Source organism: Hipposideros armiger, unplaced genomic scaffold, assembly GCF_001890085.2.
Source record: "Hipposideros armiger isolate ML-2016 unplaced genomic scaffold, ASM189008v1 scaffold_93, whole genome shotgun sequence".
Lineage (NCBI taxonomy): Eukaryota > Metazoa > Chordata > Mammalia > Chiroptera > Hipposideridae > Hipposideros > Hipposideros armiger.
Window position 1 is genome coordinate 3,246,490 of NW_017731443.1, and position 24,527 is coordinate 3,271,016.

Sequence of the window (24,527 nt, forward strand, 5' to 3'; positions counted from 1 at the left end):
CCAAAGCAGAAGTGGTTAGAAGTGTTTCGCTAATGGGAACTAAGGAAAATTTTTTATAGAGCAAAGTAGTCACCCCTTATCTGCAGTTTTGCTTTGTGTGGTTTCAGTTATCCACACTCAACTGCAGTCTGAAAATATTAAATGGAAAATTCCAGAAATAAACAATTCCTAAATTTTAAACTGCACGCTGTTCTGAGTGGTGTGATGAAATCTTGCACTGCCCTGCTCAGGATGTGATCCCTTATGTCCAGTGTCTTCATGCTGTATGTACAGTACAATAAGATAGTTTGAGAGAGTGACAGACAGAGACAGATTGCATTCACATAGCTTTTATTACAATATGTTGTCATAATTGCTCTATTTTGTTATTAGTTATTATTGTTAATCTCTTCTTGTGCCTAATTTATACATTAAACTTTACCAGAGGTATGTGTGTATAGGGGGGAAAAGTATATATTGGGTTCGGTATTATCCACAGTTTCAGGTGTCTGCAGATAAGGGGGGACTACTGGAAGGAAATGACTGATTTGTTATAGCTTAAACTCTAGTTGTCTGCTTGTGATTGGTTGTCCTTAGGTTCCACATTTGTAACCTTGATGTACCTACAGGCTTAGACTTTGGTTTGCTTAATAGGTGCCACAGCATTAGAGCCACCTCAGTCTCATGGCCTCCTTATTTAATTAATTTAACAAGTGATACCATTCAATTAAAGCTTAAAAACATGAAAGTCATTGATTTATAAAAAAGTCATTGATGTCTATTGTTTATGGATACGTGGGCAGTGAACGTGTCAGAACTTGCACGGGAATGATAAGCGCAGGCTTCAGAAAGGGTTCAGTTGGGGAGGGAGGGAGGGGAACGGAGCAAAAATGCGTGTGAAAGGCTTGCGTGGGAGCTTCAACTGTCTCTGTGATGTTTTATTTCTTAAAAAATGTTATGTAGCAAATATGTCAAAATGTTTAGATTTGTTCAAGCATACACACACACACACACACACACACACACACATATCCCAAGGGTGCCCAAAATATGTATATACATGACTTGTATTCATCTTTTGTTATTGGTATATATCAAGTATTACAATTTTAATACAGTTTTTTCCTTTCTTAAATTGTGTATGCATCTTTTTGGCACCCTTTGTATATATACAATAGGTTTTTCTGTATGCTTGAAATATTTTATAATTTAACACTGTTTTTAAGTGTCAAGGATTTGGAGACTGGCAGGCTGGGGGTTAGGTCTTCTTTTCACCAATTACTAGCTGTGTTTTTGGATAAATTGCCTCTTTTCCCGTCTGTGACTGTCCCTCTTGGGATGCCACGCCCTATTCACCTGCTCTGAACACTTGATTAAATGAACACTGGGAAACAGCTTGCCAGTTTTCTCTTTTATTTAAAAAAAAATGCTACTGGCTGCTTTACTTTCAAATTTAAGTGACTGGGGTTGAAATCTCTCCCTTCCCTCTTCCCACCTCCCCAGCACACACATACAAAGTTTGAAGGTTTGACTTACGCCTGGAGACAATCTTTAGGTTTGGAATTTTTTTGGAATTTTACAAGGGATGATTTAATTTACAATCTACAGGCATAGTCCCTTTGACATTCAGAGGCTCTATGGCTAACTGACTTTTGTTCTTTGAACTTTTGTTCTGCTCTCTGGAGAATGCTGAAAGGCTACTTTTCAGAACTAGTTTTTTAGTTCTGAGACATATTGGAAAATAGATTGCAGAATTTGTGGCATATTTGGGTCTAGTGAGGTTTTTGGATATACTGCCCTAAAAGCTTACTAGAGAAACACTATTCACAGTTCCTCCATTCTAGACATCAGCAAGGCCCTTCTTTTAAAGGGACTGCCCAGGGAATCACTGAAGCACTGGGACAAAGGCTGCAATTCCACCTCAAGAGACTCTGGCCTTTGCAGTCTGGGAACAGCCACCCTTAGAAACCCTGGTGCTGGAGACGCCAGGCAGTAGACTAAGCATCTGGGTCAGAGAATGGAGGGGAAGAGTCGAAGTGCAAAAATGGGGAGTTCTAGGTTTGATACAGGTTCCAAAGTTTCCAGCACGTGACCTCATTCCTTCTCCACCCCCTAAACCTGTTTTTTCTTTTTGTATCCCTGTCTCTCCAATCCAGATACTTGGGAGTTAGCTTGACCTTTTTCTGATCATCACATTCAATCAGGTACCGTGCCCTGTAGATTCCACCCTTTTTTATGGCTCAGTCTGGGAGTCTTTCAGGGGCCTTCGTTAGAAAGTGGTTAAAAGGAGGCTCCCTCTGGGCTTGCACATTTGGAAAAGATGCTTCCTCTGGGCGAAAGCAGCTTTCAGATACATGTTTGGCTAACAGATAGCTCCTTGGTGAGAAGAGGTGTCCTTTCCTCCTGGCAGACGCCAGACTGCGTGGCTCAGCTGGCAGCACAGGTTGTGTTTCGCCCCTTCCTTGCCTCTCTAACACCCCTTGTGTGCAGTGAAGATTGCACCACGATGTGCTGTGACCCTGCTCGAATCTTTGGCCTCCTCTTTGTGGGTCCAGCTGCTGCTGCCTTAAAGTCGTTCGTGATGGTGTGGACTGCTCGAACAGTGTCCCTTCTTTCTTCTCCTTTCTTCCCTTGTGTCCTCAGGGCTGCCTCCTGAATGGTCTGCACACGGGCTCCAGGCACTCCCCTTGCCTTCAGGACTCTCAGCGCAGCACCCAAGGCTCTTTTCCTGCTCATTTCCACTTCCTCTTCTGCCTCTCCCACCTGAAACCTTCCTTCACCCGGAGCTTTCCTGGCCTCCGCCTGGAAAGTCCTTGCTCCTTTCTCCTCCTGGTCTTCCAAGACTTGGCAGGACTACCTTCCCTAGGAAGTCTTCCTAGGTGGGGTGGCTTCTCCCTTAGTACTTACCACCCTGCATTGCAATCTATGCCTGCTAAACACTGGGCACCGGGACACAGCGGCTAGAACCTACACTACTTTTAGAGGCTCATGGTAACCTTTGAATTTATTTTGAAATTAGAAGACAAAAGTGAACTTTAAGGGTCAAAGAGAATGTGTTATTTTTCTCAAATCAGAAAAAATATATAATAATTTGTAGTGTCCTCAAAAATCTATTAAATCATTTTTCCTTTTTATAGAGGAAGATGCCCATGGAGGCAAAAGTACCCAGGGCCTATGGAAGTCACAATATGGCCCTGGTTGACACTGTTGCTCCCTTCCCACACCAAACCCAGTAGACGGAGATCTCCTAGGACAGAGGATGAACCCCCTCAGGACTGTGCTATGTTTATTTGTTTGTTTGTTTGAGGTGTACAAAACAATGCAATACTTATCCCTTTCGCCCCTCGCAAAGTGACAACTCCCTTCCCCCCATCCACTGCCCTCCCACCCCCGATATCATACCTGTACTATGTTTTTCTAAACCTTTATATCTCCGGCCCAGGGCTAGGCACTCAGACTGGATCAGTCAATGATTTCTGAAAAAGCGAATAAGAAAATAACGAATGAGAGGCTTTGGGTGAGACTCTTGACTGAGTCTTCCTTTCTTCATCTGCAAAGCCAAGCTTCATCCTCACAGGGTGGCTGCAAGCATCAGATGGTGAGTGGGAAATGCTTTGGAACTGTGGAACTTGGAGCCGGTCCTGAACCTCCACAGGATGTGGGCAAGGAGAGGAGTGCTAGAGGTTATTAAAAATGGCTCCAGGTGGCTTTGATAGCTTTTTTTTGGTAACAAATAAAATTATCCTATTTATACATATAGAAAGAAAGTGGAAGGCCATTAACCAAGGTGGCTCACAGTGGCCAGCCCCGGAGCATGGGTTACCTTTGCAGTACTTTTAAAAACCATACTTAGGAGCCGGTGAAAAACCAGGTCTGCCTTACTTTCCCTTTGTGTCTTTGGGCCTGGCACAAGTGAATGACATAATGAGTGAAGGAATCCCCCATCCAATGGCCTCATCTGGCACCCCATCAGCACAGGGGCCCCTACTCCCAATGGGTGAGAAGTGCGGCTGCACCCTCAGAGCAAGGCCAGCAACCGAGGGAGCACAGCTGCAGCACGGAGACTCCGTTTACCCAAGGTGCTGGCTCTTGCAAATCATCATGGATCCTGAGGAAGAGATGGGACATCTCCAATGGCGACAGACACCTTCAGGCACTTAAGGAATTTTAGTTCCTGTCCCATCTTCACAAACACTTGGGCGATAGACTTTCTGTGTTCCAAGTCATTTAATATTTCCCATAGCTCCCAGAGGGCTGGGATTGTGCCTTTTTATAAACTCTGGGTGCCTGTTAAGTCCCAAACAGTATCAGCCTAGTCTGTCGTGTTCATTTCTGGGTGCTCAGCGCCCAAAAGCACGCGGACACACAGGTGTTGAGTGAGCAAACGAAATCTGTGAAGTGTGATTTCTTTAAAGGATTGCTGGGACTTCTCTAGCGAAAGGAATAACCTACCTCTAGATAATAAGACCCTGCATGGCCTCCCGCACCCTGTCATTTGGACCTCTAGGAATCGCCTTTGTTGTGGGCGACCAACTACAGGCAAACCGAGCACCTGCTCATCCAGCCGGTCCTCGCGGAAGGACCCCAGGTTGCCGCGCCCGCGGCTGCCTCTCTCCGTTTCCCGGGAACTGGGGGCCCGAGGCATCCCGGGGCTCGCTGCCAGGGTCCGCCCCAGCGCTTCCCAGCCAAGGTAGCACGCGCCCCCAGGTGCTCCAAAACCCCGTCCAGGGTTAGCTTACTTCGCCTCTGCGGGCCGGGCGAGGGGCCTGGGGCTGCGTTGAGGGCCTCGTCTGGTACCCCCAGGCCTGCGGGGGCAGGAGCCTGAGTCACTGCGGCGCACGCCCTCTCCTTCGGCTTCCATCCTGGGGCCACCTCCGCCCTGCAGCATCGGGCCCCGGCGCAGCCGGTTCTCCCCGGATCTCCCGCGCGCCCCCTCTTCCCGGCCCGAGTCTCCGCGGCCGCGGCCCCCGCCCCTGGCTGGCTCCAGGGGAGCTTCGCTGGTCCGTCCCTCCAATGGAGAAGCCCGAACTCCCAGCGCTCCCGGGCAGCTCCCGCGGGAGGGGGCGCGGCCGCCCCCGCGGCTCCACCCTCTCTGCGGGGCTGCAGCCATCTGGGGCCCCTGCCAGTCGCGTCTGCTCCGGGGCCCGTGCCGAGCTCGCGCGGGAGGAGGCGGTCTCACCGGGCGACCCCCTGCCGGCGCCTGTGCGCTAAGATGCCCCGAAGGGGCAGTGGCTGCCAGCTGAGCATGGGTGGAAGCGCGTCGCAGCGGACGCAGCGCCCCTCGCCACCTCGGTGACCCCTCAAGAGCCGGGACCAGAGATCCGGAGGCGGCGGTGGGGACCCGCGCGGGCGGCGAGGTCCGTGTTCCTAACGTCCGGGGAGGGCGCCGGCTGCTGAGCCTCGGCCGGGCTCGTCGCCTCCCGCCTCTCCCCACCAGCCCCCCGCGATCTGGCAGAAGGAAATAGCGCGCGGCCCCTTTAAATTTACCCAGGAGCCCTTAAAGGAGCCCCAGGGGCCCCAGACAGGAATCCCCACCCCGGTCCAGCTCGCGCCGCCGAGCGAGCAGCCAGCCGTCCGTGCGGCCGGCTGCCTCGTGCATGCGCCCCGCGCCCCGGGGCCCCGTGCACCGAGCACCCTGCGCGGGCTGCCGTCGGCCCCGCGGCCCCGCGGCCCGCCGCCCCGGGGCCCCGCTCCGCAGCGCAGCGCATGGAGCCCGGCGGGGACCACCGGAGCCGAAGCGGCGGCGGCTGGGGCGGCCCCGGGCCAACAGTGGCCTCAGCACAGGGCCGACGGCTGCCGCCCGCGGGATCAGGCGGCGGCGTGGAACCTGAAGAGGACGACGGCGGTAAGGGCTGGGGCAGGCGGCTCGGGCGGGGGCCCCGGCATGGGGGAGGGGAGGGCTACGGCTCCGGGCCCCTCTCCGCCACCGAACAAAGGGGGGGACGCGGGCAGGGCGGCCGGAGGCGCCACCTGGCGGGCGCGGATCACGGCTGCAGGGCCAGCGGGGAAGCCCCCCGCCCGGCTCCCAGGGTCGGCCCGCGGGGCTTGGGCGGATCCCCTCCCCCTTAAAGGGCCCCGCGGCCCCCGCCTTGGAGGCCCGGCCGGAGGGGCCCCAGAGGGCCTGGCCAGACGCCACCGGGCGCGCGCTCTAGGCTGTTGGACTTGCGGTCCCCGCCCCTTTCTCTTTCAGACTCCCAGGTGGTGTCCCTAGTTGGCTGTCTCTTAAAAGTCTGCCCAGACCATGGGTCCCTTTCGGGGACTCCCCCCGAGATGAGCGGAGCTGGGAACTCCGTTGTGTTAAGTCGGGCTGCCCCTCTCCTCTTGCTTAGAGACAGGAACCCTTTTTTCTTTTTCCCCGCGTTATTCCTGGGAAAGGGCATAGCTTGCGCCTCGGAGGCCCCACCCCTACCTTCCCCACCGCGGGCAGTTTTAAAGGAATGGGCTCGCCCACAAAGGCAGACACCCCGTTCTGTCCGCGCGTTTTCTCCTGTCTTTTCAGAAAATTTGCCACAGTTTGTCAGCTATAGTGGGACCATCCAGTCCTCCCCATTCGCTCTCAAAAAGGAGATAGTGTCTTCATTCCCTTGCTGCAGGGTCAACGACTTAAGACCCATGAAGGTTCTGTCAGGGCTAGGGAGGCTGCCCCAATCTTGGAGCTCCCATCCTAGAAACTCCCCATCCCCTTTTGTTTTTAAAGAATCTCAGCTCCTCCCCTTTTTTCGGCTCTTAAAGGGCCAGTCCACCTTAGACTTACATAGATCCAACGCTGGTAGGATGCTTAAAGACCAGCTAGCTATCCAGTGCTTTGCAGACAAAGAGCTTAGGCCCAGAGAGCAACTTGACCTATCAAAGGTCACAGAGCAAGTTACCAGTGAAGCCAGAACTGGAATCCCGGTCTCTAACTCTGAAGGCAGTGCTTTTTCTTTGGATCTATTTAAATCAAAAACAAACAAAAAACAAAAAAAAAGCAATGGTGACAGGAGTCATCTCTGATCCTGTCTTTTGTTTTCCCCACCCTGAGATTCTCCACTTGGAGAATGACCACACCTGTCCATTCAGCTTATGTGGCCAGGAGACCCTTTTCTAAATAGGGTTCAAACTGTAGCAAGGGTGGGGGACTGCTCCAGATCTGTTTGGCGAAAGGAACACCACTGGGTTAGTGGGCTCTGTCCTGGCCTCTCTGATTGCTGGGCAGCGGCCGGCTCCCTGCCAGAGCAAAAAACAAATCCCCAGAAAGATTTAATGGACTCCTGTGGGTGGGGGCCACTCCCTGCCTCAGAATCTCCAGTAGCCACTCTGATGGCCCTCCTGCCAGCCCCTTTCAGAGTCTCTGGGGAAGTCAGGGTCCTAAAAACTCCTTTCCCTGGAGGTTGACAGCTTTGTCATGGGGATCCCTCTCATGGGTGCCTGTGTTTGGGAACTGACAATGCTTAGTGCTCCCTAAAATGGGACTCTTGAGGAGGCTGTATTGGAAAAATGAAGAAGCTCTTTGGGTGGGGCCCTCCTGGCTGGGGCCTCAGGCGGGTGGGTCCTGTGTGCAGCCCTGGATGCAGACAGATGCCCCCTTTGTTCTCGCCCCGCTGCTGCCTGCTCTGCTCCAGCTGTAACCGCCCCGGCATTCTGCTCTCCTGGCTTTACCCCTACAGCTCTCATCCAAAAAGGGTGCCTTACAGAGTCAGCTGGCTCACCTTATTTTATAAAAAGTCAGAGCTAGACCCTTACAGTGCCTTGCATCCTTTTGTTGTTGATTCTCTCTTAAAGGGCCCTCGCTCTTTGTAAAGTGCCAGTGTTTTGACTCGCTGCCCTCCTACATCCCTTTTATTGCTGTTGCCATCCCTTTCCTGCTCCTGAACGAGAACCCTCTCCCCTTCCCTTTCTCAGGATGCAAAATCAAAGCCCTGGGTTCTTTCCCTGGAAATTGGAGATTGAAAAACTGTCTCCCTTTTCCCTTCTTCAGGGCAAGATCTTCAGCTGGAAGGGGGTGCCTTGGGGTCCTGGGGGAGTGCCCCCCTGCCCTCCTCCAGGGCCAGGGGACCAGCATCTTCAGGCAGGAAATACTCAGACCACTGTGAGGCCTGGGCCTCCAGGCCTGGAAAGAGCCGCATCCCCGGCCGTGACCACCGGCGTTACTACCACGACCACTGGCGGCTGGAGTACCTGATGGACTTCAACCCTGCCCGGCACGGCATGGTGTGCATGGTGTGTGGCAGCTCCCTGGCCACGCTCAAGCTCAGCACCATCAAGCGGCACATTCGCCAAAAGCACCCCTACTCCCTGCATTGGAGTCCCCGGGAGAAGGAAGTCATCAGCAACAGCTGGGATGCCCACTTGGGGCTGGGGGCCTGTGGAGAGGCTGAGGGCCTGGGGACCCAGGGGGCTGAGGAGGAGGAGGAGGAAGAAGAGGAAGAGGAGGAGGAGGGGGCTAGCCTCCAAGCTTGCCCACCCAAGGGCCCAGGTAATGCAGGACATGGAAAGGCAGGTGGGGCCAAGTGGGGACAGCCCTGGCTTCTCAGCCAGTTAGCTGATTTCCTTTGGGTGGGGTCTGCTTATTGCCTTTATTGTACAACAGTGGAGGAGGGACAGTGGGACAGGGGTTCTCCAACATCTCAGACAGCTTTGACATTCTGTGGTTTTAGAAGGATCAAGGAGAGTGGAGGCTGGAGGGATGAGGGGAAGGGCGGCTGGGAGCAGAGAGTGCTGGAAAGGTATGGTTGATAGTGAAGTCCAGAGAAGGGGCTAGAATCGGGGACTTGGGGAGGAGTGGGTGGGCCTTAGGGTTTGTGTGCAGGAGGATTAGGAGATGGAAGAGTTAAGACTTGGGGGGAGAGGAAGAGAAGGACAAAGGTTAGGCTAGGGGCTCAGTGAGAGAGGCTTGTGGAGGACCTGGCTGTGGTGGTGGTGGTGGTGGTGGTGGGGCTCCACCAGAGGTCCAGCGTCTCAGTTCCTTCCCTCCCTCCAACCCTTTCAGGCAAAGCCCCAGCTGGTGGGGGCGGCAGGCGCCGGCGACGAGGGGGCTCAGTGGCACCCTGGGCTCGGCGTCAGCGCCTCTTGGCCTCCCGGAGGGCCGGGGGCAGCAGGGGGCTGGGCGCTCGGCGCCTGGAACGGAGGCTGAAGGAGTCCCTGCAGAACTGGTTCCGGGCAGAGTGTCTCATGGACTATGACCCGCGGGGGAACCGGCTGGTGTGCATGGCCTGTGGCAGGGCACTGCCCAGCCTGCACCTGGACGACATCCGTGCCCACGTGCTGGAGGTGCACCCCAGCTCCCTGGGGCTCAGCGGCCCCCAGCGCAGTGCCCTGCTGCAGGCCTGGGGTGGCCAGCCTGAGACAATGTCTGAGCTCACCCAGTCCCCACCAGGTGCGAGGCCCATGCTTAGGGCCGAGACCCCCTCATTCATATAAGGGCTGCAAAGGGATCTGTGGCCCAAACCGGGAGGGAATCACTCCCCCTGTCCCACACACAGTGGCTGGGGCCTCTAGCTTGGGGCTGGAGTAAGGAGCAAGGGACGACGTCCTCTGCGTGGGTAAGGGCATCCCAGCCAGCAGGCTGAGCCCCTCTCCCTCACCCCTTCCCCAACAGATGATGACCTCGTCCCCCAGGACCTGACCAGAAAGAGCCAGGACTCAGCCCCCGTTGCTGGAGCCCCCTCCTCTCAGGATCTCAGCCCCCCAGATGTAAAGGAAGAGGCTGGCTGGGACCCTGAGAGGCCCGGGCCGGCAGAGGAGGAGGAGCTGGAGGAGGGCGAGAGGGTGGGGGTCCCAGGCCGGTCGCCACGGGGCCGCGACCTCCGCCGCCACTACCAGGAGCGCTGGCGACTGGAGTACCTCATGGAGCTGGACGGCGGCCGGCGCGGCCTAGTGTGCATGGTTTGCGGGGGCTCGCTGGCCTCGCTCAAGATGAGCACCATCAAGCGGCACATCCGCCAGCGCCACCCGGGCTCTACGCGCCTCAGCGGGCCTGTCAAAGCCCTCATCGCCCAGGAGTGGAGCGAGAAGGCCGCTCACCTGCTGGCCCTGGGGCTGCCCTGCCCCGAGTCCCCCAGGGACCCTGCCGCCCCCAGCACAGCCTCAGCCTCCGAGGAGGGGGGAGGGGAAGAGGAGGAACCGGAGGAGGAAGAGGAGGAGGAGTGGTGGGGTGAGCTGGCGGAGGGCTAGCGATGGTGGAGAGGGAGAGGGACCCAGCTAGGAAGCAGGAGTGGTTTGGGGAGCCATTGGGCAGAATGGGGTGGTGAGAGTGTAAGGTTGGAGGGGAAATTGGGGAGGATGGACGGAAGGGCAAAGGTGAGGGGTTATGAAGCTGAGACGCAGGGCCCGGGCTGCTTTGCCCCCCACCGACTCCAGTGCGGTCCTTTGTCCCTTCCTAGGCGATGTCCCGCTTTCCCCTGCGGAGCCGTCGGAGCGGCCTGCCGAGGAAGAAGAGGACGACGAGGACAGCCAAGAGCCCGGTGGACTAGCCTTCCCACCCCTACCCCCGCCGCCGCCGCCTCCCCCGCCGCCGCCTCCCCGCCGCCGGGAGCAGCGGCGGAACTACCAGCCGCGCTGGCGGGGCGAGTACCTGATGGACTACGACGGCAGCCGGCGCGGTCTGGTGTGCATGGTGTGCGGGGGCGCGCTGGCCACGCTGAAGGTCAGCACCATCAAGCGGCACATCCTGCAGGTGCACCCCTTCTCCATGGACTTCACGCCTGAGGAGCGCCAGACCATCTTGGAGGCCTACGAGGAGGCGGCGCTGCGTTGCTACGGCCACGAGGGCTTCGGGCCGCCGGCCCCAGCGCCGCGCGATCGCGGCGCCGACCTCAAGGCGGGCGCCGTGTGTCGGGCGTAGCGGGCGTGGCAGACTGGCGGGCCGGGCGGGGGCGGCCCTCGGACTGGGAGAGCGCTGCCCCTGTTTCCCCCTGGCCGGGCCAGGCGGAGATTGGGGATCGGTGGGGTGCCATGGAGCTCCGGAACCTAGTCAGACCTCGGGCCCTGGCCCTCCCCACGCAGGTCTCCATGTTTCCCAAGAAGCCACAGCGGCCTCCAGGCGTTTGCACCGAGCGCTTCCAGCCCTGGCCCGCGTCCGGCCACACCCCGGCCAGGCGATCCTGTGCGGGGCCGGGATGGGGGCGCCGACAGTCAGTATTAAGACCCCAAGGAGGGTGGCGGGAAGGGCAGTAAGGCCGGGTCGACCCCTTCCCTGGCCGGGGGCCTAGCTCGGCAGCGTTGCACGCCAGCAGGCACGGCGCCCGAGTCGGGCCGGCTGCCTTTGGCCTTACTGGTGTTCGCGGCCGCTCGGAGGCCTGGACTGGGGACATAGGCCTGCACGGGAGGCGGGGCCCGGGAGCCCGTCGGGCGGAGAAGGCGCGTCGGACCGCGGGCGGGCGGCGGCCAGGGGGCGGGGCGGAGCTGGGCTTGGGCCCCGCCGACTGCGCCCTCCTCCCGGGCGGGCTACGTGGGGACAGCACGCTGACGGCCCCACCCGCCTCCTGGCGCCTGCCGCGCCCGCAGAACCGAGATCTTGTAAAGGGATTAGCACTTTTTTTCCTTTGCTCCTCTCCTGCTCCGGAGGTCTCCGTTCACCTCTCAGCTTGGGCGCTGCTGCTTCAGCGCCCTCGTCGGTCTGAGCCCGGGGCACTGGAGGTCCCGGTATTTGGCGGTATATTCCCGTCCCTTCCCTGTCCCCCGTTGTACGCGGTGGGCGCGCCACCCGTTCTCAGCCTCCAGGGCCTGGGGCCGGGCCTCGGCCTTCCTTTCTCTTCCCCGCGGCAGCGCCAGGCCCTGTGGTGCCGGAAAGGGGCCCCGCGATCTCCCAGGCAGGTCCGAGAGGGATGTGTAGATTGATTCTCCTGTGGAGAACAGGTGGCCCCCGAGATCAGGCCTTTTGCTCTTTGTATTTTATTTTGAAACTGTATTTAATGCTTTTATATGAAAGGGGGGGGCGGGGCGGGGAGAGAGCTGTCCCAGTCACCCTTATGTGCAAATGTCTTATTTATTATGCGTGTATCAGAGATAAGCTGTGAGGTGGTGGAGAAAGGACCTAAAGGAAGGAGCGAGGGCAGGGGGAAGGGATGAGAGGACCCCAAAACATCCTATACTGTGTGAATCTCCAGGCCTCTCCTTCGAGTCTCCAGGCCACTTCTTTTGGTCTTAAAGCCCGAGAGTGGGGAGGTCAGCGGGTGGGACTTGAGGGCTGGGCCTGGAGGGGGAGGGGCTGCCTGCCAAGAGAGCAAAGAGGAAGCCCTTCCTCGCATCCCAGCTTCCCACACCCCCAGGCCAGAGCCCAAGGTTCAAGTGCCTCAGGCCCAGTCCCCTTGACTCTTCCTGATTTGGGAATTGGATTTTATACCACGGATTTTATAGCATTTTTATATAATTCAAGATCGACAGAGTTGGAAAGGCCTTGGAGATCAACTAGTATTTGCCCCCACTCCTTTCACGGATAGGTAAAATGAAGCCCAGAAACTGAAATTATCACACAGCCAGGTAGGAACAATACAAGAACTAGAATAAAAGAACGAATTCAGTTTCTTTGCACTACACAACACTGCCTCCCAATCTCTGGTAAGTTAGTAAAATTTGCCATTAGACCTGCCAAAGGATGGCATATGCTGGGTGCTGCAGGCCATGTCAGTGCACCTGTGACCTGGGATGGCCAGGAACAGCACACTCCCTGGGATGAGTGCTCTACAGGCAGTTCTTGCCGCCACAGGCTTCAGCTGGAGGGTGTGGACAGCGGCCTTCTCGGAACTCCAGATGTGGGGTTGGCTGCTGCCTGGCCCAAGACCTCCCTGTGGGGCAAGAGCTCTGACCTTGTGTCCGTTGTCGATGCCACCAGAAGTCAGGCAATACTGAGGGTTATCAGTTGACTGAAAAGTGAATTCCAGTGTGTGTGAACCGCCAGGGTTTTTGAGACAGTATTAAAAGCTTGAGAACAGGGATTATGGATGGCACCAGGCTGGGCACTGCCATTCTTTTATTTTCCTTCACGCATGTTGTTTTCAGATCCAGAATGAGTATTCTACCACTTTTGCTACTCTGCCTGTTCAAAAACAGTAGGCATATCGGGGCAACCTGTTTGTCAGTCACCCAAGCCCACTGCCGAAGTTCAGGTAAGCCAGGGCAGAGAGCAGGTTAGGAATGGCTTTCCTCTCCGTAGGCAGGGAGGGGCCTTAGCACAGGAGTGGATGTCTTCATGGAGAGGCAGCCCTAAGCACTCCAGTGGTTCTCAAAATGGCCACCAGACCAGCAGCGTTGTATTAGGAACTTACTAGAACTGGAAATTCTTGGGCCCCACCTCACTGAACCAGAAACTGGGGCAGGGCCCAGCGATCTGTTTTGATAAGCCCTCCGATGACTATTAGGCTCACTGAAGTTCTGAGCATGTCATCTGGGAAGTGCCATTGTAGTGATTCCTACTTTGTAGCTAGCTGTGGCCTCACCGCTTAGGGGTCAGGGGGTCCTCATCTCTAGGTGTGCCTCCTTGCCTTGGGTGACTGAACAGGTCAAGTTTCTTCATGAATTTTTTGTTAATGGTATGCTTGCTATTATGGCCAATATGTAAATGTTACTCTGAATACATATTTATATACCATGTTAGTGACATTATTCAAACATTTGTATGTGTATTTGTGAAGTTTGCATCAGTTATTTTTTTTTTAAGTTTCAGACTAAGTTTTCTAAGAGGTATGTTGAATAAATTTTAAAAATCCAGCTTAAGGGTCACGGCAGCCTTAGTTTGGAAAAGAACAAATCACAGGTGACAAACTGTTTCAGTAAAAACCTGATGTATTTACAATAGTTTCCATTTTTCATGGTGACTCTCAATGCATTGTGGCTGTGTGACTTAGAGGCTGCTTCGTATGTTGCAGGCGGGGAACCCTCCTAGGTTGGTGTGAGACTGAACTGGGACAACAGACCCCGCTGGCCCCTTCCATTCCTCATCTTTCTCCTGAAATGCACTCCTTAGACGGGCTCTTATTTTCTTTCAGAAACCAAACACAAACCTTTGCTCTCTGGAATTCTGCAATCTTGGGCATCATTACTGGTATCAACTATTGGTTGCTTTTTAAAGCCTCAAAGGTGGAATGGGGATTGGGGCCAGTGGAAGCTTTGTTTGGTTCTTACTTAACCCAAACTGTGTATAAAGAATAAAGTTAGCAGAATGACACCACAGTCATTGTTTTTCTTTTTTTATTAATACCACATCAATTTGCAGTTTTACAGGAACCAAGATTCAAGCTCTGTAGGTGCTACTGTATTTTTGTTGCACACACATATATGCACACAGTTTCATTAGTAATTTGTCATCTATAGGTTTTTCTTAAAAAAAAAAAATCCTGTATGGCACAAAGATCTGTCCAATATCTAAACACAGCAGTAATAAAAGCGCTACGTGTGGAGGCCTCCAGTGTGGGGGGAAAAAGGCCCTTTGGAGGGGACGCCCAAAAAGATGATCAGTGCACTGACTTCCAGGGAGGGCAAAGGATGGGGATGGAGAATGCATTTCCTATACTAGGACATGAAATCAGTTTGAAAATTCAAAAGAAAAGGAGGCTAAGAAGAGAATGGAGTAACACAAGGGTACCTTTTACGCATCTAAATCTCTTAATTTTCCCCAAAGTGGAAAGAAAATTTTCCTCCACTACCTTCTACAGAGCTGCAGTGCTTTGGGACCATCAAAGATTGTAGCCCTTCAAGTCACCAGTGCGTGTTCCCTCTGGATTATCATGAGGGGTCACAACCCAAAGGATCTCACAGATGACTTTCAAGTTTACAGAGTTTTCACGTTGGAAGGGGAGGAAGACATTTATCAGTCTCAAATGAGAATCCAAGGTTCCCACTCGCCCTCCACGTGCTATCAATGTGAGCTGTGTGTTGTAGTTGCGCACGGAGCCTATCGACACGGTCTGACCCAGCCTGGTCGCCCTTACCTAAAGCTTCTTGGAGAAGATTCTCACAAGAAGCACCCTGGGCCACGGCAGAGGTGGGTACTAGAACATTTTATGTGCCTGAAAATGAAAGGAACCCTCAAAACAACACACACCCAGAAGCTAGCCTCAAAGTTAAATCTCTGTATGAAACACAAAATGCACTTCCCTACTCTCATTTGTGGTCTCTTAACCACACACACACACACACACACACACACACACACACTCACTCACTCACTCACTCTCTCTCTCTCTCTCTCTCTCTCTCCCTCCTCCGAAACTAGCTCGGCTGTGGTCCTCAGGGTACAATAATGAGCACAGGTTAAAGACGCAGCCTATGAAGAAGCCGCAGGGAAAAGATAAAAGAAAAAAAAAAAGCCTTTTGTGTTTCTGTAGTTTGCCTCTTGAGTGTTCCTCCCCCCCACGGACTGAGATAGGATTACAATAACTCAATAACTGAGGAGCCCACATGCAGATTATTTTTTTTCTCTAACAAGTTTACAGCAGTTACAGACATTTATTTCATAATAAGAAAAGTACAACCATATTTATTAAACTTGAGGTGAGGTGGGTAGGGAAGAGGGGGGAAAGCACATTCAGGAATGAGTTCTCAAACTCAAAGCTCTGAACTGGTGTCCAGAAGAAACGACAGACACCCCCTTCCCAAGTGGCGGGGCCTTTCCTCTCGTAGGGATGAGGCGAGGGAGCGGTGGTCACAGCAGTGCTCCTGCTGACTCCCTCTCCAGCCCTACCTTCTGTTTCCATTCTCAGTTAGCAGGTGGCATTCTGGGAACCAGGAATTACTACTATCACCTATAAGTTATTCATAGAGTTGAAAGTTATATCTATAAGCTACGAAGAGGAATATGAGGAGTAGCTGCTCACATTGTGGGGCAGGAAGATGGGATGAAGGGCTGCAAAAAAGCAAACCAAAACAAAACAAACCAAACCCACGGGAAGGAATCCAACTCTTGTCCCCAGATAATTTCTTTATAAGTTAACCATTATTTCTTAACTTAAAAATACAGGCAAAATTATGATGGGAAGCTCTGTAAGGCTAGTCCTTGAAAATTAAATAGAAGAATCCAAGAGATGTGTTTACCTTTCATGTCCTCCTTTCACCTCCAAGCTTTCCCCATTCAAGCTGCATGTAAATGTTCCACCACCACTAAGTATTGATTTATCCTATTAAACTGATTCTGTTTTTATTCTTTTCGGTTCTAAGGTATCAGTTCTTTTTTTAGTCCAACAATTCTTGTGCTGATATTGCGGGGAAAGGGAAAGGAGGGGGAAACACCAAATTAAAAAAAAAAAAAGCTTGGAATGCAGGCTCAAGCTGACACTGAGCACGTTCCTTCATAGTACAAGTAATGACATTATAACTATTGAACGATGTTTTAGTAATTGTGGCATTTCTGGTCTCCATGTACTTATTCTGCCTTTTTTTTTGCGATTCCAGGTAGTTTTGCTTGGATCCTATTGAGGAAAATAAAAACAAAAAAAGGTAAAAACCGGTATTAGTTCTAGGTTTGTATTTTAACAGTGATGCTAGAAGACAGCCCTGGGCCTGCTGGAGCAGTGTGAAAACCATTCTCCCATCTCCACGGGGCTTAGTCTGGATGACAGGAGTCTGGAATGAGCTGAGGGGTCCACCAACATCCACCCCCTCCCAGCTGCCCATCCTCTCACTGCCAGAGCCTCGTGGGTCCTTCACCGGGGGTTCCAGAGAAGAATAAGGGGTATCTGGGCATAACGCCTGCTAACTGTACTCTGTACACTGGCAATGCAACAGTCCATTTCTCTGAGAATGCCAGGTCACCCGCAAGAGGAACCAGGAGTCAAGGGGTCAGGAGTCAAGGTTATTTAAAAAAAATAAAGGAGTTAGCAATAATTCCCAGCTCCTCATAGGACATCAAAGCTGCCCTTTATTTTTTTTTATTAAGGTTCCCCAAGACTAAGGTCATTTACATCCCTCAGCTAATGTCAAAGCTACTTCCCACAAGTGTTACATCCTACAGCAGGGCTGGGTCAGACAACACTGCTAATCAAGACACTGGGTTTAAAACTAAGTAAGCCAGGACCATCTTTCACAATCAGGGGTGAACAGCAACCAGACGCATATTTGTGCTAACTGTCCTTGTCTGGTTTTAGCTCCAATGTGTACCTAAAAAGGCAAAAAAGCAGGTAAAGAGCCTGGCTTCAAGCTGGAGCTGTCTAGGGATAGTCAGTTTCCTCTTATCAAAGCTGGAAAAAGCACTAAAATCTGGGGTGTGAAAGGGACTGACACAAAGGGTGGATATATCTGTTTGTGATGTTTTGTTTTTTAAAGACTATCTGAAGAAAATATGAAAAAATGTTGACATTTTAATTTGAAGAGTTGATTATAGTGTTTGCTATAAATAATTCAAAAATTTAAAAAAGAAAACATTTCTTTAATACGGTCATAAAAATGTCTATCAACATTTTATTACTGGATTTAAATATTAAATTGGTTTAAAAAAATAAAAATGGATTTGGTACTTTTTAGGAAAGAGGTTATGTTGAGCTTTAAAACATTTATTTACTAAAACTTTTATTTCTGAAAAGAGAGGGAAGAGTTTGGCTTAAAATGGAAATATATGAAAATAAAAGGGAGGGGACAACCGTAAACATTTAACATTTAAAAGTCAGTTTAAAAAGGCAGAGTGGTTCTGATTCCATTGATCCTTTTTAATCTAAGATACAAAGCATGTTTTTTCAAAGAAGCAGATGAAATAATCTCCTAAAAATCAAACTATTAACCAAGGTTTCTTTTCAGGGTGAAATTCACATTTCAGCGTGAAAACTTGGCATCAGCCAAGTTTTACACAGGGGACTGAAAATCACTGGGGGATAATAAAAGCACACATTATGATGAAATGTGGGACCTAAGCATACTTACTTTTCAACGATCGACTTGGTCTGATCACGGGCGATGCCAACGTAGTGATCAATCTGGGTCTTGAAGGAAGGAAAGTGACTCAGTGTGGCAACACACAGATTAACAATTTTCCTGAAGGTTATATTCCTTTGTCTAGTTTAACCATTTTTAAAAAACACTATTGAATATTCTGGAAAATGAAAATAATGCCCAGCTTTTAAAAGTATTTTAAAAACTTTTTAGGTTTCAGAATTCAAATTATGCCATAAATACCCCATACTCAGTTGCAGTAGAAAAAGCAGTCATTTCTTTTGCAGAAGTAAGTCTTACTTGCTAGGTGTTTCCTTTAGAGACACTGGATCTGTAATAGCATTTTCTGAATACTAGAAACTCTGTCTAATCTATTTTCTGTAATCATAAATGTGTTTTGGCTCCTGGGTAAGACCAATTCATTTAAAAAACCATAAATAAAGTTGGCTGATGGGTGACTTAATCCATAATAACCTCACAGAATCTAGTATACTCTATATACACCATTCCATAAGCAAACATTTGCTCACACCTATGGAGTCCCATAATTGCTTTCATAGCTTCTTAATAGTTTCAGTTTCTTTTTAGAAATGAGCTTTTATTTATTTAAACCTTGTTTCAATTTATTTTTTTGAACAGATAAAGCATCCATGTGATAAACACACAAAAGGCACATAATAAGGTATAAAAGTGTAAGTCTCCTTCCTACCCTTCTCTCTCCTAACATTCAGTTTCTCTCCTTAGAGGAAACCATTATTACCAGTTTCTTATAGGCACCTGGCTTATAAAATTAGACTGTAGAAATAGAAGACGATTGCTCCAAACTTTCAAACCTAAAAAAAATGAACCCAAACTAGTCACACACCAACTGGCATATCTGATTTGAAACAGGCCAGTGCTTACCTTGTACTTCTCATAGACGATCGGAACACTGAAAATGAGCAGTTCAGCTGTAAGACAGAATCACAGGACTTGACAAGTGTACATGTGAGATAGTCACAAAGTCTCAGGACTCAAGCAACACATAAACTTTTCCTCATGAAATTCAGAGAAGCATAGATCTTCACTATGAGAAATTCTGAGACCTCAATTAAGGACAGTTAAATAGATATAGGTACACAGGCTGCCATCTTTGTATCACAGGTAATTTCCAGATTATGAAAATGGTTTCTACAAATAAAATCCCATATGTAAGTCAAATCTAGACAACTCTCCTTTACTTCTAGCTGTTTTGATATTTCTTTATAGTTAGGACTATTTAATAAACCTATGGCCACAAACAGGTTCCTTCAATACCTAGTTCAAGGTCTCTACAGATGTTAAAGGCTGGGCCAGGGGCCAGCCCAATGGCTCAGTTGGTTGGGAGTTGGCTTGGGAGCGCGAGCTCTGAGTGATAGGGCCGCCAGTTCAATTCCCACATGGGCCAGTGGTTCTGTGCCCGAGTTGAGCTGCCAAAGGTGGCAGGATGGCTCAGCAAAAAAAAAAACAAAAAACGGGGTGGGGGGAGCCAACCGAGTGGCTCAGTTGGTTAAGGGTTGGCTTAAGAGTGTGAGCTCTGAGCAACAGGGCCACCAGTTCAATTCCCACATGGGACAGTGACGCTGCGCCTGAGCTGAGTTGTCACTGAGCTACCAACAGGTGGCAGGATGGCTGAGCTGGTGAGAGCATGTGCTCCTAACAACAAGACTGCCTGTTCGATGGTGGGCTACACCCACCTGCAACTAAGGCTGAACTCAGCATCTTGAGCCGAGCTGCCGCCCAGATGGCTCAGTGGATAGAGCATGTGCTCTTAGCAACAAGGCTGCTGGTTCGACTCCCGCATGGGATGGTGGCTACGCCCACCTGCAACTAAGATTGAACACAGCACCTTGAACTTAGAGACCACGAGCTGCTGATGTGCAGCCAGATGGCAACTGGCGCCCTACACAATGAAAACTGAAGAACAACAACTTGTCTGTTCCCCTCCACCAACTTCCCAATAAAATCTTTGGGGGAAAAAAATAAAAAATAAAAACATAAAGGCTGGGCCACATGGAAGGAGTGGAGCCATGCTGGGCATTCTCCTTGCTCTTACTCTTACCCATTACTTCAAAGGGCATGGAGACATTTTCCTTATCACCTTACCAAGAATCAGCAGGGTGATTCCATTGAAAACGGCACCAACATAGGTCATCAGCCACATGAAGACAGCCAGCTGCGAAGGCCAACATCAGAGGGTAGGGTTAAGCAGGAATAATTATAACGTAAATAAAATTCAGGTTAACTGATGCTATTTTCCTCTAGCGAATTAAGTCTGCATAAATTTAGTGATGTATGCCATAAATAATTTCCAAATGAAAGTCACCCCATGTGCATTCATTTGAAGGTGCCTAAGTGAATTCTGTAGATATCTTAGGCCCAAGACAGACTGTGATTGCATTTCTGTCAATTACATCACCCCTCTTCAGATGTTAGCTCTCCAGGCGCAGGAGATACCTTCTCAAATGACTCCTACCCCCATTTTTACAGGATGACTGAGGTTAAGCATCCATTTGTTTTTGTCTGATAAAACCCTATTTAATGTTTTCCCTCTGAATTATCACCTGGTCCCTGATTTTTCTCAGCCTCACCACGAAGAGCAGTAGAAGCAACTAACCTTCAAGGAGTCAACCAGGTCTTCTACCAGAAAGAGACGGATGAGGAGTTTCAGGGCCTTGTTGACGTGCACCATGGCAGCATTCATGTAATTATGGAAGGCTTCTGAGGACAGAGTAATGTCTACATCCAGGTAGGTTCTTCCAGAAGAAGAAACAACAGTCATATATTTGACACGGAAGGAGAAGACCTCTTTCTGTTAGCACAGCAGTTCTTTGGAGTAGGAAATTCCGAGAATGCATTTTAGAAATCTGTAGGGGCATTTTTTGCGTCATGAGGTGGGGTGGGGGCACCACTGTCATTTAGATGTGGACCAGTTGTGAGCAATAAAAAATTGTGCGATGTCCTGCATCACTTTTATTGCCTCATAGGCTATTCATGAAGGTGAACCTATTTATAATTATCAAGAGCAGAACATATAAACACAAGGTATTCCCCCCCCCCGTTTTAACATATCCTGAATTTTCTAAAACTGTATTCTGTTTATGCTAAACTTTACTAAGATTTTTTTTTCCCACCATTTTGGAAAATCACAACTGTACTGGAGATTAAACATGAAGGTGCAAGTATCTGATGTCTTTATTATGTATTTATTAAATATTGGCTGGAATCCATATTATTTTATTATAAATGTTTTTCTATTTTATCACTTCTTTATATTACAATTATAATCTATTAAATTTTGTTTATAGATATTTATAAATTTCATTTCAAAATGATAAAGGAGGCATTATAAAATATTTGTTAAAAAAACAAAAAGGAGGTACAGATATTTAGTTTGATAGGGTTGAAAACTACAGTAAAAGAAAGACCTGGCTTCTGTCCCCAGATGCACTACAGAACTGAGATGTAAACATCTGCTTACAACTTGTTCATTCACTCAGTACTTACTGACTGCTTACTGAGTACCACTATGCTAGGTGCTGGGGGTATGGGAAAGGTAAGACTGCTTTTGCCTTAGAGAGCCCACAGTTTTGTGGAACAGAAGAGTAACAGGCATGTTTTTCTTTCTTATTTACTACCAAATATGAAAGTTATGAAAATCAGATGCTGTAATTAATACAATTTAGCAAAACACATTTTACAAATCCACAGCAGTGCCACACAAGAGGGAAAAAAACCTGCCAAGACATTCACTGTTTTGCTTGTATTCACTCATTCATTCAACAAGTATTGATTTGGTAAAACTAATCTGCAATAACTTTTTAAATGCCACATATAGTTTAAATTATTCCTTCTATTTTCACTAGGAGAACATGCAAGGACCAGAGCCACAGCCAGACACCTATTCTATCACAGTCCTGAGAGGTCACAACAGGGTTTCTTTCTCTATGAGAAAAGGGGTTTAAAAAAACCTGCCATTTGCTAATGTTAAAATTTTTTATGGGCTAAGATTTTCAAGAAAATGTGAGGAATACGTTTAGTTACAGCATGTTTAGAAAAGCTGGCAAATGGATTGTAGAAATGCATGACCCACTGATTTCATCAAGACTCGCCCCTGGTATTAAGAAAACTAAAGGAGAGATAAGAAGGAAATCAGTAATAAAACCAAGAGTAAACACATCGAGTTCTGATATCACCAAAAGCACAACCTCAGTACCAAGATTTCAAAGTCGTGTTAACCATGTGGGGGCTTACCCAGGTACTAGGGACCCCATGGAACTGAGCGCTGTCCTAGGTGCTGTATTTCCTACCCTGATCAGATATTTAGACAGTTCTCTTTGGTCTTAAAGTGTGAGACTCTGGTTTGTCAAAAAGTTCTAGGCTCCTCATTGGTAGCTTCTTAAGGGCGGCCTCAAGGTTTCCGGTTGATGTGGCTGCTCAGGTTTACTGCCGCTGCTCAGCCGCATCAGGCCCTGTAATTCTTGATTTTTAGTCAGGTCCTATTTTTACACCTGACCAGCCTCAGCAAACCCTCTCACTAAATTGTAGAGTGTTACTTGTGATACTTCAACTCACTTGAATGGATGGCCTTCTTCTGACTTCTGTACAGCTTGGATGACAGATTTGTAGACCCTGAAGCTGATGGTGACAGAGAGGAGAGCCAGGATGAGGTAAGAAACCACACTAATGACACTGAAAGCTGCCAGGGAAAGCAGCACCATCAGCGTGGTGCCAAAGACAAACCCAGTCTTCTTCACATCTCGCCAGAAAATCAGATCGTGCACTGCCAAAAGAAAAGGGAACATAAGTTATATGAACACCTACGGGCCACAGGCCAGGCCTGCCCTCTGGCTGTGCCTGCACGACTGAGAAGCCCTATGGGAGCATGCAGTTATAGGAGCAGTCCTCCTTAAGAGAATCTGCTAAGAAATCCCATTATGTCAGGAGTGATGAGTCACACTGCCAAAGGTTCCTCTGGTTTCTGGACGCGTTTATAAAAACTAGGAACTTACTTTTTAGAGGTGGCTAGTGAAGTAGTACAATGGCGTAAACGGTCCTTTACTTAAAATGTTTAAACAGGGCTGGCCGAATGGCTCAGTTGGTTAAGGGCTCGCTCAAGAGTTTGAGCTCTGAGCAACAGCGGTTCGATGCACGGCCCGAGCTGAGCTGCTGCTGAGCTGCCAACAGGGCTCAGCTAAAAAAAAAGCAACAAACATTTAAAAATCTAAGCTCTTAAAATGTTTAAACAGAAAGGATGGTAGAGCAAGTGTGGTAAAATCTAGATAACTGTTGACTAAATAAAGGAAACCATGCCTATAAATTAGTTGGGCCAACAGACATAAAACCAAAGCTAAACTGAAATGTATAAATTGGGGTGGGGGCAGAGAGAGTGGTGAATATAAACAACCTAAGATCTATCAGTATTAGTCACAATGAAACCCCAGTCTCTATGTGAATCTGAAGAGCGCCCAGGAAGGGTTACGGGTAGGGGATCATATAATTATCTCAACCACAATACTTTTGAAAATGAGTGGGGACACTATAAATAATTGTTAGGAAATAAGCATAAACCAGGACTGTCCCAGGCAAGTGGGTCTTATGGTTGGGGGCATCCAAACTGGAAAAATTTAAGTTCTACTTATAGAGACCTCAAAAACTGGGTGTAAACTGCTAGCAATTACCTCTAAGCGAGCAATGACACTACATTTGAATTTCCACCTGTGAAGGCTAAGTTCAACACTAATAGCCCTACTGCAAGTTTCTCCTGTGCTACTCTTTGCTTGTCAGGAAGAGCAAGGGCTTTGGAGGTGGAGAAACATGAGTTTGAGTCCTGGCAATTTTTAGCCATATTACCTTCATTAACCTTTCTAAATCTGTTTCCTCATCTATAAAATGAAGAAAGTGATATCTATTTCCTGAGTTGTTTTAAGGCATATATAAAGCTACTATATGTAGACTGTTTAGCACTGTAAAGGACACTTAGTAAATCCGCAAATTTTAACTACGATCAAAATAGGGTTAGTCTGGAAGACTGTGACTGAAGGTAAAATCAACTAGAATCTGATTCCAGTTGACCCACTGGCACCTACTTCTTCCCCATATTCAGCTACGATACTTGCCTCCGAAGCCTAACCTTGCCAGAGCCAAGGAACCTAACTTGAAACTAAGAAAACTCTAAAGACATGCTGATTATATAGAAGAAATACTCCTTGGTTCTGACCTCCCTAGGGGCTGGGGGATGAGACTTACTAGGAGAAAGAGGAGATTTATGATTGCTGGCAGGAAGCCGGGAGTCCCAGAGAGTGATGTGGCAAAGGAGAGAGAGAACTAGGCGGCAGCTCAGGCCAACCTGACTGAACAGGATGCTGCCTACTTGCGAGAGCGATTCCTACAGCCGGAGTCCAAGTGTATATATGTCACAGTTCATACAAGTACAGGAACAGTTTCAACACAGAATGTTTAGTAATGGAACAAACTGATACCACATGTCTCCTGATGTAATATATGAGAAAGACATACCATCATTTCCACGGTATTCTTGCTAAAACATTACAACCTGAATTTAATAAGAAAACACCAGACACACCCAGGTTGACAAAGTCTATAAAACAACTGTCCCGCATTCTTCAAAAATATCAATGGTGTGAAAGACAATGAAAAGCTGAGGAGCGGGCCGGCCGAGTGGCGCGATGGTT

General features: G+C 49.5%; 3 protein-coding genes across 7 annotated transcripts in view; 1 reads left to right on the forward strand and 2 right to left on the reverse strand.

Annotated features, from left to right (window-relative positions):
• Window positions 1–1,124: 1,124 nt before the first annotated feature.
• On the reverse strand, window positions 1,125–5,460 carry LOC109384204 (translation initiation factor IF-2-like). The gene is made up of 2 exons (XM_019645309.1): window positions 4,719–5,460; window positions 1,125–3,455 (listed from the first exon to the last, which is right to left on the reverse strand). The coding sequence occupies exons 1-2, from the start codon at window positions 5,087–5,089 to the stop codon at window positions 3,446–3,448; spliced, it is 381 nt and encodes a 126-aa protein (XP_019500854.1). The 5' UTR covers window positions 5,090–5,460; the 3' UTR covers window positions 1,125–3,445.
• Window positions 5,025–15,262, forward strand: ZFTA (zinc finger translocation associated). The gene is made up of 5 exons (XM_019645308.1): window positions 5,025–5,824; window positions 7,937–8,434; window positions 8,948–9,334; window positions 9,557–10,111; window positions 10,341–15,262. Exons 1-5 carry the CDS (start codon window positions 5,686–5,688, stop codon window positions 10,799–10,801), a joined length of 2,040 nt encoding a protein of 679 aa, XP_019500853.1. The 5' UTR covers window positions 5,025–5,685; the 3' UTR covers window positions 10,802–15,262.
• A 99-nt stretch (window positions 15,263–15,361) lies between these two features.
• Window positions 15,362–24,527, reverse strand: part of RTN3 (reticulon 3) — a 54,870-nt gene continuing 45,704 nt past the window's right edge. For 4 of the 5 annotated variants that reach the window (XM_019645306.1, XM_019645303.1, XM_019645304.1 and 1 more), the window contains 6 exons: window positions 22,408–22,615; window positions 20,450–20,588; window positions 19,939–20,008; window positions 18,718–18,764; window positions 17,806–17,864; window positions 15,362–16,361 (listed from right to left, as the gene is read on the reverse strand). In XM_019645306.1, coding sequence (XP_019500851.1) covers window positions 16,316–16,361; window positions 17,806–17,864; window positions 18,718–18,764; window positions 19,939–20,008; window positions 20,450–20,588; window positions 22,408–22,615 — 569 coding nt within the window. In that variant the 3' untranslated portion in view covers window positions 15,362–16,315. The remainder of the gene's footprint in view (window positions 16,362–17,805; window positions 17,865–18,717; window positions 18,765–19,938; window positions 20,009–20,449; window positions 20,589–22,407; window positions 22,616–24,527) is intronic. The other variant, XM_019645302.1, reaches the window with a different exon arrangement.